The sequence below is a fragment of the Rhinoraja longicauda genome, chromosome 6 (genome assembly GCF_053455715.1).
Source record: "Rhinoraja longicauda isolate Sanriku21f chromosome 6, sRhiLon1.1, whole genome shotgun sequence".
NCBI classification, from domain to species: domain Eukaryota; kingdom Metazoa; phylum Chordata; class Chondrichthyes; order Rajiformes; family Arhynchobatidae; genus Rhinoraja; species Rhinoraja longicauda.
The window spans coordinates 62,917,872-62,935,510 of NC_135958.1; the positions used below are offsets into that span (position 1 = coordinate 62,917,872).

General features: G+C 40.6%; 1 protein-coding gene across 1 annotated transcript in view; it reads left to right on the plus strand.

Annotated features, from left to right (window-relative positions):
- Positions 1-2,772: 2,772 nt before the first annotated feature.
- The window catches only part of fbf1 (Fas binding factor 1), a 62,891-nt gene continuing 48,024 nt past the window's right edge, over positions 2,773-17,639 (plus strand). The window contains exons 1-8 of the mRNA XM_078401583.1: positions 2,773-2,811; positions 5,806-5,833; positions 6,771-6,812; positions 8,890-8,980; positions 9,220-9,280; positions 10,486-10,536; positions 14,977-15,121; positions 16,903-16,980. Of these exons, the coding sequence (XP_078257709.1) occupies positions 2,773-2,811; positions 5,806-5,833; positions 6,771-6,812; positions 8,890-8,980; positions 9,220-9,280; positions 10,486-10,536; positions 14,977-15,121; positions 16,903-16,980 (535 nt within the window). The remainder of the gene's footprint in view (positions 2,812-5,805; positions 5,834-6,770; positions 6,813-8,889; positions 8,981-9,219; positions 9,281-10,485; positions 10,537-14,976; positions 15,122-16,902; positions 16,981-17,639) is intronic.

Here is a 17,639-nt window from a genome sequence, read left to right on the forward strand (position 1 = left end):
TATTTAGGACCCTGTGGTGATATTTGAGAGAGATTGAGCTATTTTCACAGTGATAACTCTGCATGTTAAATACACAAACGGCCAGGAGAATCGCAAGGTGGCAGAGCTGTTGCCTCACAGCACCAGAGACCCACGTTGAATTGTGACCTCAGTTGTCTGTGTTGTTTGTAGTTTCTCCCAAGTGACCGTGTGGGTTTCATCCAGGTGCGCCAGTTTCCTCTTGCATCCCAAAGATGTGCCAGTTTGTAGGTTAATTGGCTTCTGTAAATTGGCCCCAGTGTGGTGGTGGTGGTGGGTGGGGGGAACGGACGGATGCAAAGTGGGATAACAGAAAACTAATGTGAACGGGTAGTTGATAGTGTGGATTCTGTGAAATGTGACATGTCTGCTCATGTCCCTGCTCATTCAGTGCTGGGACCCACTATTCAGAGCTTCCAGCCATACATTTTTACTGGATGTGGGGCACATGTTGAGAGGTGGGAGAGGAGGAGGGGGGCAGTGTTGAGACAGAGGCCGGAACATGGAAGGCACAAAATGCTGGAGAAACTCAGCAGGACAGGCAGTATCCCTGGAGAGAAAGAATGGGTGCTGTTTTGGGTCGAGACCATCAGTGATACCTTTCAATACCATGCATGTCTTGCAGCGGTAGGATAGATTTGATTGTAAATTGCAATTGACATTAATCTAGAGGGAAAAACAATATTTTAATCATTCTGTGAATAACATAAATGCATTAGAATGCAATGTTTGCATGGCACGTGTAAGGCATTCGACAAGATTCTGCATGGTAGGCTGCTCTGGAAGGTTAGGTCACATGGGATCCAAGGAGAGATAGCTGAATGGATAGCAAATTGGCTCCATGGAAGGAAGCAGAGGGTGACGATGGAAGCTTGCTTCTCGGACTGGAGGCCTGTGACTAGTGGTGTGCCTCAGGGATCGTTGTTGGGCCTGTTACTGTTTGTCATCTACATCAATGATTTGGATGAGAACATACAGGGCAAGATTAGCAAGTTAGTATTTTGCTGATAGAGAAGATGGTTGTGAAAGATTGCAGCAGGATCTGGATTGATTGGCCAGGTGGGCGGAGGAATAGGTGATGGAATTTAATACAGAAAAGTGTGAGGTGTTGCATTTTGGGATGTCGAACAAGGGCAGGACCTACACAGTAAATGATAGGCCTCTGGGTAGTGTTGGAGAGCAGAGGGATCTAGGAGTGCAGGTGCATGGTTCCTTGAAGGTCGAGTCGCGGGTGGATAAGGTGGTCAAAAAGCTTTTGACACTTTGGCCTTCATCAGTCAGAGTATAGAAGTTGGGAGGTCATGTTGCAGTCGTATAAGTCGTTGGTAACACCGCATTTAGAATATTGCGTTTAGTTCTGGGCACCATGTTATAGGAAAGATATTGACAAGCTTGAAAGGGTTCAGAAAAGATTTACAAGGATGTTGCCAGGACTAGGGTGAGGTTGAGTAGGCTGGATCTCGATTCCATTGAGCGCAGGAGGATGTGGGGAGATCTTATAGAGGGACACAAAATCATGAAAGGAATAGATCGGGTAGATGCACGGAGTCTTTTGCCCAGTGTAGGGGAATCTAGGACCAGATGACATAGGTTCAAGGTGAAGGGGAAAAGATTTAATAGGAATCTGAGGGGTAACTTTTTCACACAAAGGGCGGTGGGTGTATGGAACAAGCTGCCAGAGGAGATAGTTGAGGCTGGGACTATCCCATCGTTTAAGAAACAGACAGGTACATGGATAGGACAGGTTTGGAGGGATATGGACCAAGCGCAGGAAAGTAGAACTAGTGTAGCTGGGACATTGTTGGCGTTGTGGATGAGTTGGGCCGAAGGGCCTGTTTCCACACTGTATCACTGTAACACTCCATGACTCTGACTAATATCTTTGGTACATTCTGAAAACTGGGCATTTTTATCATAAGGCTTGTCTCCACTTCTAAGATCCATGTCCCTGCATGATAACTGTGATAAGAACAAGGGCAGTTGGAATACACAACATATTGCACATTGCTTCCATGTCATATTGGAAATAGGCCATAACCAGTAGCCACTGGTATTGCATTTTTTCTTTAAACTATTTTTGAATTAACTATATGTGTATTATAAAAGTATGTTTGACAGCTATGGTGCTAATGTAAACCGAAATCCCCCAGATAAATGAAGATTAAAACAGAAAATACCAGGGATACTCAGCAGGTCAGACAGCATATATATATAGAGAGAAACAGCTGACGTTTTGGGTCAGTGAACCTTCCGATGGTTGAGTCCTTTGGCACAGAAGACAGTCAGTTTGTTCAAGGATAATTGATATAAAGCATTAACTCTGTTTCTCTCTCCAGAGACACTATGTATTAACCTTCTGCGTATCCTGTTTTTTTTTCTTCAGATTTTCACCATCTGCAGATTTTAACTTGATTTCTCCAGATATCAAGTTAAATTTTATGAACTTAATGTTTTTTTCTTTTGGTTTCTTTTGAACAGATGAATTACCTGATGCATTAATGCTAATGCAGTACAAGATTTGGATTCAAGGCAAAACTCATGTATATTTCAAATCTTCTTAAGCAAAGATTGTGCTTACACAAGCTTGGTTTTAAAATTGACAAGAGATGGTGAGTTGAGGAGTTGTCCTTTGATTATTCTGTTTTGGTTGTAACAACGCCAGTATCGTCATTGTGCCTTGTCGTAGAATTGGAATTTAAATTTTACATTTTGTTTGGCATTAGTTTGAATTTCTTAATTTTCTTTTGATATACCATGAGGAGAAAATATCCTAGAAACTCATTGGCGGTTGAGGTGAGTTTCACACCGTGAACTTTTTTCCCTGTGGTGGTGACTAACCATTCTCATTCTACATGATTCCCTCCACACTCCCTCTCAATTGCTCCCTTGCCCCAGCATTGTGCTCTTTAGCTTGTTTAGTTTAGTTTAGAGATACAGCACAGAAACAGGCCCTTCAGCTCACCGAGTCTGCATCGACCAGTGATCCCCGCACATTAACACTATGGACAATTTTTACATTGACACCAAGCTAATTACCCTACAAACCTGTACGTCTTTGGAGTGTGGGAGAAAACTAAAGCTCTCGGAGAAAACCCACGTGGGTCATGGGAGAATGTACAAACTCCGTAGAGACAAGCACCCATAGCCAGGATCGAACCTGGGTAAGGCAACAACTCTACCGTGCGCCACCGAATGCCGCTCCTGTGGTTCAGTGTTGTCACCACAACTCTGCAAGTAACCAGAGATTGGACTAGCAAGTGAAGAAACAATTGTGTCTGGTGGGGGCAGAAAGAGAGCGGGGATGCAGGTATTTTACCTCTCTTGCCTGATATCATTAGCCAATTAATTTTATAGGCCTAGACAATTAAAAAATATTTGGATGAGATCACAGTTGGATTCTCGACTGTGCCTGGGAGTACACAGTTGGATAGAGGAGAGGGGAATGGATGAGAAGCAGTTAGACAATTTCAGTAGAAAGTGACCACACATAATTAACAGCTTAACATTTTAAGTGAGGTAGTCTGTATCTAGACATTTAATTTAGTGCTTAGATACACAGGAGAGGTATTGACATTCCACTCAGTTTGTTTATGGTACACATCATAGTCACGGCCTACTGATACTGTTGGGAATGTATGTTTTGGGTGATGAATAGGATGGCAATCATATGGACTGCTTGTCTTCATTATTATAGACTCCCAAGCATTGTTGGAGCTAAATTCTTCCATGCAAGTAGAGGGAATGCTAATGTCCAGTAATGCTAATTTCTATGGTAAACAAAACACCCATGCCACTCACAGAGCCTCAAGGGGTGATATCCCTTCCCTTGTTTGAGGGATTCATAGTATTTATATAACTGATACAGTTTTGTTTCTGGCCCTTGGTGCTGTCCAGGATGTCACTGGTGGGAGACTAAGTTTAGGTAATATCAGGAAACAACAAGGGTGAGCGATTGATAGACTCTTTGAAAGTGGTCAGTGCGGTTTGTTTTGCTATAATGCCATAGGCACGTTCCGAAGAAACCTGATGTTATAGAAATCGCTTTATAAAGGCAATAGTGTCCATAGGGAAAAGGGGGGTGGAGGCAAGAGAGTTTCACATGCACAACAACAAAGTTACTTCTCACACAGGATTTTAAAAAATAAAGAATTTTTTTAATAGCTATAAGTTCACTTTTGTTACTGCTAGAAATACCTAAAGCTGTATGTTACATTGTGTAATAGGGGAAAAAAGACACAATTTACTGGAGCAATTCGGCCAGACAGGCAGCATCTCTAGAGAACATGGATAGACAAACCTTCTTTACACTTCAGACTGAAGCAGCGTCCCGACCTAAAACATTGCCTTTCCATATTCTCCAGAGATGCTGGCTGACCCGCTGAGTTACTCCAGCACTTTGTGTCATTTTTAGAAAACAGCATCTGCAGTTCCTTGTGCCTCGATTGTTTAATAGAGTTCCATTGCATTAGTATCAATAGAAGTGATTACATGGTAGCAAATGGGACTCCAGGATAGTTTGTGTAGGAAGGAACTGCAAAGGCTAGTTTAAAGCAAAAATAGATGCAAAAAGGTGGAGTAACTCAGCAGGTCAGACAGCATCTCTGGAAAAAAGGAATGGGTAACTTTTCAGGTTGAGACCCTTCTTCAGACTGAGAGTCAGGGGAAAAGGAAACAGGTGATACATACAGTTATATTGAGAGATATAGAACAAATGCAAAATATTAACGATGATAAAGGAATCGGGCAATTGTTAGCTGTGGGCTAGGTGAAAACGAATTACAATGAAATCACCAGGATGACAGTGAAACTAGTACAACGACTAGGGTGGGGGAGGGACGGAGAGAAAGGAGATGCAAGGGTTACTTGAAGTTGGCAAAATTAATTTTGATACCACTGGGTTGTAAGCTGCCCAAGTGAAATATGAGGTGCTGTTCCTCCAATTTGCATTTGACCTCAGGCTGACAATGGAGGAGGCCCAGGACAGAAAGGTCAGTGTAGGAATGGGAAGGGGAGTTAAAGTGTTTGGGAACCGCGAGATCAGGTAGGCCCAGGCAGCGAGCGAAGGTGAACATCTTAATGAGGTGAAAATAGGTTTTGTTGCTTTTCTGCGGATTTCCATGATGTCACATGATTTGGGAAAATTCTAATCCCGTGTAGAATTATCGCAATAAACTAAAGGCATTAAGTGGCAACTAATCTACAAGTAATGAATGGTTCCTTTAAACTGCTATTGAGCGATTCCATCCAGTCTCTAAGCACTTTCAACTGCCTATGGCTAAAAGCAGCTGATACTTTATATATTATGGTCTATCATAAAAATGATGTAAAATCAGCATTGGTCGCTGAATAATGCCTTAAGCTGCTTATTCGATATATTTTTGGCAAGCATTTACCCTACATTCACCAGTACTCCCTCTAATATCTCTCTACAGGATTTGCCCTACACGTGTGCATTTTGTGCTATTGCTGTGAATTTTGTGCAGCATGTTGTTTAAGCGCTTTTGGAGTTATATAGTACGGAAACTAACCTTTCAGCCCAATTCATCCATGCCCACCAAATATGCCCCATTCAAGATAGTCTCAATTACCTGCATTTGGCCCATATCCCTCTAAGCCTTTCCTATCCATGTGCAATGTCTTTTGAATGTTGTTATTGTATCTGCTTCAACTACCTCCTCGGACAATTTTTTTAAAACTCTGATTTCCAATGGAAGTTTATATTTATAAATGTAAAGTTTTGAATACTTTGAAAATAAAACACGAATGAACAGACTTTTTGTATTTCAGGGATCAAAACAGAAGAAAGGTTTTCGAGGTAAGTAAAAATATGTCTCCTGATTTTGATATCCTTAAGTTTTTGCAAAACCTCCAATGTTTTGCCATTACTTCCATATTATTTTAGTCATATCATTGACGAGGAAGAGCTTTGCATTGTTGAAGTGATTATATGGATTCCAGTAATAGGACTGACTTTGAACCACCATGGAAATGAATCTAGAGTACTGGAAAAGTGTGGGGAGGGGGATGGTACAAATTCTTCACTTTTCCTTCACTGCTTTGCAATGTCACAGGTATAAAAACAATGTACAGCTTTTCTCAGATGTAACACTAAATATGCAACTGTTAAAAATTGAATAGGTGCCCAATGCAAAGCAAGATCCGATCATTCCTTCCTCCACCCTAACATTAACATCATTTTCCAACAAGAACATTCTTCAGTCTAACCTTAGAGATGAAATCCTTCAAGTCTGTAAACCTGCCTCGTAATCTTTTCCTGCACCATCTCTGTGACCTTCACATCCTTCTGAATGCTGGGTGACCAGAATTGGACAGCAAACTCAAATTGCAACCTAAACAATATTTAGTTTAGTTTAATTTATTGTCATGTGCACCGAGGTACAGTGAAAAACATTTGTTGCATGTTAACCAGTCTGCGGAAACCCTATACATGATTACGTGTATTGTACTGAATGGAGTACCAGCATAATTTCCCTCCCTTTATACTCCACCTCAACTAATGGCTCTCAGTGTGTGCTTTACTTTATCAATACTCCAAAATGCAATTAAATACATAATGATAAAGGAACTATTTGCAGATCTAAGTGGAGGGAGCAGTTTAAATTAGATAGCTTAGAGACAGGACAGATGCAATGAGAACATTTCCTTTTTCTATTCTGTGCAGTTATATAACTTTATTATAAAGCAAAATGTTCTATTTAATGGTCTTGCATGCATGTATTTTTTTCCCCCAGAGTCGATTGATGATGTACTGGATGACCTGCTCGGAGACGATGGTAACTTAATCCGAATGGTTTCATTATACATATTTGTTTGCTTTATTCTTTAAATGTTTAATAGCAGACACATTTGTCTAGCTGCTTAGTCCCAGTGTTGTAGGATATTTTGTATGACAACTGTTTGAAGGATTTTTTTAAAAAATTGGGGAAAAGAAAACCCAATGATTAATGATGAGGGTACACATCACGGTTGAAAGAGCAGCTGCACAACAAAGGTAAGAGAAACACGAATGGAGACCTGAAGCACATTGAATAATTTCAAAAGGCATCATTTGGGAGGGAGGAAGACTCAATTTGAAGCCGTTGGAAGGAAAGAACAGGTGGCAGACCAATGAGTACTTTCCTAAACGTGCTGAGTGAAGGAGAAAAATTGCAATTATTCGATCATCTTTTTCAAGGCCATTTATTGCCACGTACATTTCTTAATTAATCTGCCCACCCACCAATTCTTACAGAATTTCTACTTGCCTGATAAAAATCCATACACTATTTTCAGGAGGGCTCACAATTGTTATTAAATTTCCAGTGAGCTTGTAAGCAAGCCGTTAGAGATCAAATGTACAACCATACATGTTTACCTTACAGAAGGGTCTACTCAATCTCTCATCTATTTGTTTGCTATAACACCAAATTCTGTTCTTGTTCTCCCAAACCATGTATTGCTCTATATTTTACCATCGACATTAAATAATTACTTTTCCTTAAAATGCACTGTATGTGTACCTCAACCATTTGCTGTGCCAAATGTATCAGTACTGTACTGAACTCTGCCAAAACATATTTTCTCTCCTCTGATCTTAGGACGTAGTTGAGGCAGGTACTATCACAACACTTTAAAAAAACATTTGGACAGATGCATGGTTAGGATAGGTTTAGAAGGATATGGGCCAAATGAAGGTGGGACTAATGTAGATGGGGCATGTTGGTCGGCATGGGCAAGTTGGGTTGAAGAGTCTGTTTCCACGCTGTATGACTCTAATCCCACACTGTCCGTTTCTATCTCCATCCCAAAATATACAAGCAGGATTGTTAATTCCCAATGTCACTCAAACAGTAGATACAGTATGTACCGTTTACAAAGCGATTGCAGTTACTCGCCTAGGCTGCTCTGACAATACCTCTCCAACCTGCAACCTACACCACCAGGGTATGAGGTGCATGGGAACCACCTGCATATTTGCTTCCAAATTGTACACCATTCTGATTTTGAAGTACATTGCTGTCCTTTATTGTTGGGTGGGTCCAAACCCTGGAACTCTCTCCCAAACAGTACCTTTCCCAGAAGGACAGCAACATTTCAAGAAGGCAGCTCAGCACCACCTTTTCTTGGGCAAGTTAGATGAACAATTAATTGCTGACCTTGCCAGCGGTGCTTGGATCTTGAAAAATGAATAAGTAACAGCACAAGCTGATTTTACTGTAACACCCAACGTGTCAAGGAATTGAGAAATAAAAGTTCCTTAGTTTAGCTTCATTAATTTCTATGCCAGTTTTTTCTCGGTGACCATTTCAGTAGTCCCACCACAAATGAAAAAACCCCAATCATTCATGTTTTTATGCATCATCACTGCTGTACAATCATTTACAAATCACCTTTGTGCCTATCTTCTAATTAGCTTTACCTTGCCTTTCCTGAGATATTGTGTGATTTGGAGTCAAGCATCCAAATAGTCACATGCCCAAACAACAGCTTTTCATGGCATTAAAATTCTCAAAAGACTTGACTGGCAGTTAAATGCTTATGAAGTTTAAAAACTTGTGAGGCATCAATTTTAGGGGCATAGAGGACACAGTATTTGGACGCCTGCGGCAATAAGAGAAGAAAAATCTAAATGTGTAGAGTACTGACACCCAATTAAATTGAGATGAGAAATGACAATCTTCCAGTTGAGTTTAAAAAGTAAATGTTGTATTTTCGACAATTCACGTTACTGCTTAATATTGTTGTTTCTGATAACTTAGAACTAGTGATGAGAAACTCTGTGCGCATTTCAACTACGTGTCCTGGTTGTGCGTGACAAAATAATGAGAATTGCATTTAACCAATGGTTTTATCTCTAACTTTTTCTTGCAGCCATATCTCCCAAAATATCTGCTTTCCCAAAAACACAATTAGGAAGTGCCGTCAAGAAATCAGCAACCACAGCATCCAGAGCCAGCAAAAAGTACGGGTTAGCAGCCTAACTGACTGTAGGAACAATAAATGTGCTGTGGATATTGCAGTTTGCAGATAGAATTTTAATTTAATGGGGCTTGAAAGTTCAATTTCAGCTTTCAAGTTTCAGTGGAATGTATTCAAACAAAACACTGTTTTCCCTACAATGAAAACATATGTTGTAACTAAAATCTTGGGGGTTCTCCCTTACATTTAGTGATTAACGTAGTAGATGCTTTATCTTTTCAGATCATTGCTGGATGATGACTTTTTTGATAAATTGGCACAGGAGGCTGGCAAGGAAAATGATGTAAGTATGAGTCTTTCTTAATACATGATTAGTACAGGTGTCAGAGGTTATGCGAAGGCAGGAGAATAGAGTGAGGAGGGACAGATAAATCAGCCATGATTGTATGGCAGAGTAGACATGATGGGCAGAACGGCCTAATTCTACTATTCCTTATGACCTTCTGACATTATTGTTTGGTCCTTGCTTGGTGGTATGGTCTCAAGGGTTTATAAGAAGACTGGTTCAGTGGTATTTTAATATTTTAACTCCTAGTGGTGGAAGATTTCTGCAAAATGTATGTACTTGGAATTAGGACATCTGCATCTAATGAAGTTTCTTATTGAGATGTAGTTTCTTATTAAGATAGATGTTTAGTTGTGTTTGTATTAAGTGAGGGTCAGGTTTGAACGGCTAAATGGCATATCTCCTGTAGTTCAATGCTTCTGTAATCAAAGTACTGTATAAACTCAACAGTCAGCACCTGATGATGAGAAAGATAAAATAGAATTGCATTTTTGAGGTTATTTTAAAAGATTTTAAATGCTAATTTTCTGTGTAAGCTCTTAAAATACTTTCACGGCATCTGAGTTTTAACTGCTCTATCTTGAACCTTAATTCTGTGGCAGTACAATGGTGCAACGGTAGAGTTGCTACCTTATAGTACCAGAGACCGGGTTTGATCCTGACCATGGGTGCTGTCTGTACGTAGTACTTTCTCCCTGTGACCCGTTTCTTTGGATATTCCCATTCCATCCCACATTCCAACAACTTACAGGTTTTTAAATTTAATTGGCGTCTGTAAAAAAAAATATCCCTGGTATGGTGGATAGAACTAGTGTACAGAGTGATTTCTGGTCGACTGGACTCTGTCGGCTGAAGGACCTGTTTCCATGCTGCATCTCAAAGCTAAAAAACTTTGAGGATGAATTTGAAACTGTTTGCTAAATCTGTGAGATTCTATCCTCTTTTGGAATTTCACAGATTTAGTAAACAGTTTGAAATTTATCTATCCTCTTTTGGAAGTTGAAATTTCAAACCCGTCTGTTCTCATTTCTCACCAATCTCCCTCTCCCCAACTAATAGGATTTGATCTGTGGAAGCTTTTAATAGAAATATGTATTCACAATTTTGGAACAAGTGGCTGAATTCTTGACTATAATGGAATAGGTGGCTGAATTGAATGCAGCAGCACTGTGTAATGGATCTGTCCTATTTTCTTTGTGTAGGAGTCTGAGATTTCTGAGGTTGATCACCAGGCTCTGTTAGAAACAATGGAGGTAAGTTTGTGTTACAATCTGTTATGGTTGCCATGTGTTCTCTTTTACAGAATCGAGTGAATAATTGCATTTGCCAGGGGTGGTAATGGAAGCAGATACGATAATGATATTTGGGAGGCTTTTGGATAGGCTCGTGTGTATGGAGGGATATGGATCATGTGCAGAGAGAGGAGATTAGTTTAACCGAGCCCCATGTTCAGCACGGACATTTTTGCCAAAGGGACTGTACCTGTGCTGCACTGTTCTATGTTTTAAATCCCATAGGCACTCTCTTCTGTATTTATTCCCTATTTCTAATTTGCTTAGCACACCATTTGAATTTGTCTTGAACAGGTCCATTTTTGAGAAGTGCTTAGGGCAGCAATGGAATGAAGAGCAGAAAATTCTGGAATGCAAATGAGCCCCAACAACATATACAAATGGCAGAAATAGAATAATGCTTTGTGTAGCAAGACTTTGGTGTTATGTCATTGTGGTCACGTAACCTCCACCCAGAACAAATTCCAGCAGCAAAAATGTTACAGCATACATCGTATCATCACATAGAAAAGACAAGCAGGTGGGCAGAGGGTGGGATGGTCCTATTGGCAAGGAATGAAATCCAATCCTAAGCAAAAAATGACATAGGCTCAGAAGATGTAAAATCGTGTGTAGAGTTAAGAAACTGCAAGGGTAAATGACCCTGATGGGAGTTATATACAGGCCTCTGAATAGTAGCCAAGATGTAGGTTACAAATTACATCAGGAAATAGATCAGGCTTGTGTTATCCAGTCAAAGAAAAGACTATACACGAGGACAATCAAGCCATCCACAGTTAAAAGATGAAGGGGACAACATTTAGTGCAGGATTCCCAAAAGGTTAATTTGCAGGTGAGTCAGTAGTAAAGAACTGAGTAGACTAGAATATAAAAGCAAGTATGTAAATGCTGGAGCTTTACCAGGCACTCTTGACCACATTTGGAATATTGTGAGCAGTTCAGGGTCTTACATCTGAGGAAGGGTATGCTGGCTTTGAAGAGGGTCCAGGGGAGGTTTATGAGAATGATCCCGGGGATGATTGGGTTAACGTATGAAGAGCGTTTGATGGTTCTGGGCCTGCACTCACTGGGGTTTAAAAGGATGAGGAAGGATCTCATTGAAGCCTACCGAATAATGAAGGACCTAGACAGAGTGGATGTGGGGAGGATGTTTCCAGTTGTAGGAGAGCCCAGGACCAGAGGGCACAGCCTCAGAATAAAAGAACATAACTTTAGAATGGAGATGAGAAGGAATTTATTTAGCCGGAGGCTGGTGAATCTGTGGAATTCATTGCAACAGAAGGCTCTGGAGGCCGTCATTTGGGTATTATTAAAATGGAGATTGATAGGCTCTTAATTAGTAGGGGCGTCAAAGGTTACAGGGAGAAGACAGGAGAATAATGTAGGGATGGAAAAAAAGATCAGCCATGATCAAATGGCAGAGCAGACTTCATGGGTCGAACGACCTAATTTTGCTTCTGTCTTATTATCTTATGTACATAATGCACCACTGTTATCTGTGTGGCTGATTTAGCACTATCCCTTGTGCATGCAACCTCCTCTACCTCCGAGAACAATTGCAGCAGCTACATGGAACAGCACCTCCAAGTAGCACACTTTCTGTCATGCAAATCTATCACCATTGCTCGGTCTATTTCATGCACTTGATAGATTACAATAGTTCAAGAGAGTAGCTCGTCGCCACATCTCAAGATCAATTAGATTGGACTTTGGTGCAGTGGTATAGTTGCTGTCTCACAGCGCTTGAGACCTCACAGCGCTTCGATCCTGACTACGGATGCTGTCTGTGCAGTGATTGTATGTTCTCCCTGTGACCGCGTGTGTTTTCTCCAGATGCTCCAGTTTCCTCCCACATTCCAAAGACGTGCAGTTTTGTAGGTTAATTGGTTTCTGTAAATTGCCCCTAGTGCTAGTGTGTAGGATGCAAAAGTGGGATAACATAGAACTAGTGTACGGGTGATCGATGGTCGGCCGGTACTTGGTGGGCCGAAGGGCCTGTTCCACACTATATCTAAACTAAATTAAACAACATGCAGGCCTGCACTGAATTCAAACATTTCCTCTGGCCTTTTCCAGCTTGGACCCTGCCTTTTTCTCAGTTTGTTTCTATAAATGTGGCACTAACATACAAACTGAATGCAAAGTCATTGTCCACCTTTCTGAGTTCTCATTTTACACCTTACTTCCGTTCTGAATCCTTTTTTTATTCATTCAAGGGAATTGGAATTTGCGGAATGAGTTGGTGTTTACTTGTCCTGATCTACAAACACCAGCCTAAAACACAGTTTCTTTATAAATGCTATTGGTCCATTGTCTAACTTAATTCCCATTGATTGCACCTTTGTCCTTTCTGTAAAATATTTTGCTACTTTAAAAGTTTTGTCAAGAATTGCTGATGTTTCAAACCTGACCTTTTTTTGTTTGAGTATTGGATATTATATGTACTTCTAGATAAATTCCAGTCATTTCTAAACTATAAACACAATGTCAATATTTTTTTAACTGTAATTTATGCGTTTAATTCAGTTTTGTGGCTTTGATTATGTTAGCCATTACCCAAATTTCCTGATGCATACCAGGCCATTTTGGCCCATTGCATCTATGCCATCTCACAGAATAATCCCATTCCCCACTAATTTTTCCCTATGACTTATTCTCCCTAACTTCTCATAGACATCCAAACAGACTCTTAACAGATAAGTTACAGCAGCCATTTTACCAACCAAGTAATATCTCCTTGGGACATGGGAGGGAAACATAGACAAAACCCACATTCTCACAGGGAGAATTTCTGCAAAAAATTCCAGCGATTTGTGGGCACTGCCCTGAACATCACAGAAACCAACCTCTCTTCCATTGACTCTATTTACACCCAAGCCAGCAGCATAATCAAGAATAAGTCGTGCTCTGGCCACTCCCTCTTCTCTCCTCTCCCATCGGGCAAAAGATGCAGAAGTGTGAATATTCAGGGACTGTTTCTTCCCAGCTGTTATCAGGCAACTGAACCATCCTACCGCAACTAGAGAACAGTCCTGAACTACTATCTACCTCATTGGTGACCCTCGGATTATCTTTGATCAGACTTCACTGCCTTTACCTTGCACTAAACATTATTTCCTTATCATGTATGTGTACAGTGTGAATGGTTTGATTGTAATCTTGCATTTCCGCTGACTGGTTAGCACGCAACAAAGGCTTTTCACTGTATCTCGGTACACATGACAATAAACAATGAACTGAACTGAGAACTTGCAAACTTCATACAGACTGAACCTGAGTTGCTGGCGGTTTAGCACAATCTGTACTAGTCTGCCAGCCCAAGCTTGCAGTGAGTTGTCACTATCAGCAAGGATCTCAGTGTTACCGCATCCCCATGAAGACGAGTTCCGTCAAAAAATGTCACCAGTCCATTTCCCTCCACAGATGCTACTCATCCTACTGGGTTACTCCAGCATTTTGCTTTCTTTCCCCATGAAGGACATTTTCTTTTATATTTCAAACTTTGGAAACCATTTTGCAAATTAATAGAATATTTTGCGATGAGAATTGGTAATCGAAAAAAATATGATTGGTAAGAGAACCAGGGATTGGGGAAGAGGAGAAGTCGGAATAGCAGTGTTATGATCTGGAATTTAATGTCTGAAAGGGCACTGATCGCAGATTTAAAAAAGAATTGAAGTATTTGCAGTAGAATGCTGAGAAACCAGAGAATAGAACCATTTGCACAGCTCTTTGAATCAATGCAGAATCAATACAGGCATTATATTGTATGACAGGTGGTATGTAGTTTCTGAAGTCTTTTTGTCCAGTTATTATATTGTATGACAGGTGGTATGTAGTTTCTGAAGTCTTTTTGTATTTAAAAGACTCTTGGACAAAATCATGAATAAGAAAGTTTAGAGGCATATGGGCCAAACACGGGCAAATGGGACTAGCTTAGATGGGGCATCTTGGTTGGCATAGACAAGTTGGTTTGAAAGGCCTGTTTCCGTGCTGTATGACTAGGATTCTAATTCAATTGAGTGAAATCTTGACAAGATGGAGAAAATAATGCACTTCAAAGAGAGTGCTGCATTCTTGTGGGGAAAATTCAGTTGGCACTTCAATGGCTTTGCTGTAAAGAGTTTTATTTTTCTTTGGTATATAAGCAAGTTGGACAAGCTCCCTTGCTGAGGCTATTAATCTTCCTATTCCCTTCCCTGGAGGATATTATTGAACAAGTTACACTTTGACAATAACTGGTCATTATTTTTCTCCTGCCAGTGCTCACATTACCAGATGTATCAAATTCTGTTTCACAACTTGGTCATGGTCTCATTTGAACTTCTGACATATCAAGTTGCTAATCCCCTGTCAGAATCACAAACTGTCTTTATCCACACTTGAATTTTTTATGTGCAGAATATTGATGACATGGATGCTGACCTTTTTGGGAAAAAGAAGAACCCACGTTCTGTTCCAAATCAACTTGATGGAAATCCTGTTGAGGCAGTAGGCTCCAAACCAGAATCCTCTAGAACTGCACAAAAACCTGCAGAAGTGAAAGGTAACTTGATCTGTACTATGTAAATGGAAAGGAGAGCTCATTTTTGTACTTTATTTAAAATAAAGTACAAAAGTTTATCTCATTCCTTCACAATCATATGTTAATCTTAAACTGTCTTCTGGTAACAGAATATTACATTGTTCAATAAGGATAAAGGTTGTCATCAAGCAGTACAATGTCTGATTCTTAGTGCAATTGTCAGTGACAATTTGAAGATATAAAAGAAGAAAATTAAACCCGTGGCCTGAACATTTACAGGAGCCACATATGTTAACAGGGAAGGCAAACTTTGAAAGGGAAACAAAACGTCTTTGTTAGAAAGTCAGTTTCATTCACAGGCATAGCTTTCAAGGCTGCAGGACCTATTTAATCCGATCCAGTAGCCTGGGTGGCTGTTCACAATTCGGGTTTGGTGGATTTGTTCTCATCCCTCGGATGGGGGATCCCTGACATTGTGAACATTAATATGTGGAAATTAGTCCTGATGGGAAAGTTGAGGGAAGCAAAGAATACATGCTCATGCCATCTGGCGGTTTACATCTATCTCGATCCAGTTGGGCAATCCGCAGATCCCTCATGCTCCTGATCCCAGCACACTTCCCAACCAGCCCCATCCCTGACATTTTTACTTTCTAAAACAGATAATGTCCCAGTTTGTTCCTGCAACACAGTAGACGGTCAGAACCTTTCTCCAAGGGTTGAAATATCAAAGACTAGAGATCACAGCTCTCAGGTGAGGGGGAAAAATTGTGTGGTTGCCTGGAATGGGCTGACAGGTTGGTGGTGGAGGCATATATGATAGCGGCGTTTGAGAGGCTTTTGGACAGGCACACGGAGATATTCAGAGAGCCATTTTGAGAGGAGAGAAATCAATTTTGATACATCAGTAGAAAAATACAGAGTCGGTTTTTTAATTGAATAAATGGGACATTTAAAGAAGCAGGCGTTTGACTGGCTGAAGAAGAGACACAACAGCCATTATCAGGGATGGAAGGTTTAGTAGAGCAGCGTTTTGAGGGCAGCCGTGTTGAGGTGAAGTGCTGCGTTGAGGTGAAGTGCTGTGTTGAGGCTCAGGGGGCTGTGTTGAGGCCAAGTGCAAAATTGAGCCTTTGGGTCAAGAAGCTTTGGTGAGAAGGGATGAGAAAAGGAATGCTAGGCTTGCAATTGAGACAGTTTCAAGCCCGAAGGTGGAGCAACAGCAGTGTGATGTTTAAAAAGCTGTTGGGAATAAATAGAGCATGTAGGATCACGTGATGTGCTGTAGATGCATGATGTGGGAACTGGTGGACCCCATTTTGGTTCTTCTTGACCACATCTAGCAAGTGTTGGTTGTTGGAGGAATACAGGCTCAGGCGAAAATTACCTGGACACCATGTTCCTGGAGGCAGTCACACCCGTTAGATCACCTGCTTCCAATTAGGTCTGTGGTCAGGAGGAAGAGGGTGTGACTACGAGTGGAACAGGCAGGTGGATCCAAGAGATTGTGTTGAAGGAGCCTCGGCCCTTGAGCCTGTCTAACAGGTCTGAGATTCTTACTCCCTGTGCGAATGATGGGGGGGCGGGGTCATAGGAAGGAAGGGTGTCGGAAGGCAGGGTGCTACAAGGAGGTGCCTGCCAGATAAACAGTGTCTAGCACCTGTGGGCAGAGAAACTGGAGGCAAATAGCTATGTGCTCACACCTGCATTGTATCCACCCTGAAATGAAATGCGCCACATTTCTTCTTCAACGTCATTTGTTCAAAATCAAAAAACGCAAGTTAACAGTTGGTCCACTTCTGCAGATTTGACTGGCAAGGATGAAAAACAGCATTCTTCCACTTCCTCCTCTAAGCACCATTACAAGAAGTTCACTTTTGATGGTGAGTCATTAAATGCATCGATTGATTACAAAGTTAGTATGTTTACATTGAAGCATGTCCCTAATGCAGCTCCATTGATGTGATTAATGAAGTTGTTTTAAGCTTTTAAACCACCATTTTACTTTAACTATTTGCAGGTCTAAGAATGATGCCAGTGGTATTACAATTTTAGTAATTGCACTGGAGTTAAAGGTTTTTGGCAGAAATTGTGACCCTTTTACCCTTATTGTTAATGTAAATAAATGTTTTCAGGAGGGTCTTTGAGTCAGATTATCTTCCAATTGATTGATACCATTCTAAATATGAATAAATGGCTCTTAGCAATCTGATTCATATGGTATGGACATAATTTTTTTTAAACACAGAAATTTAGTACAGCTGTGTGTATTCTATCTGAACCGGAAACTAACTTCAGATTAGTTAGTTACAGAGGGGGATGTAAGAGGGCTGTTGAAATACCTTGGGTGACCTGGTAATTGTAGAGGTTTTAGGTCAGACTTGATTTGATCTATGCTCTGGGTGTCAACATGCTGGGGGGAAAGAAATCAGAAAGGAAATAATGGATTAAAAACTAAATGAGATGCTTTTAATTTTGTGTTATAGATTTCAGGGAATTGGCAACCAACCTTGTTACATCTCCTGATTTCTATTTCCATTGA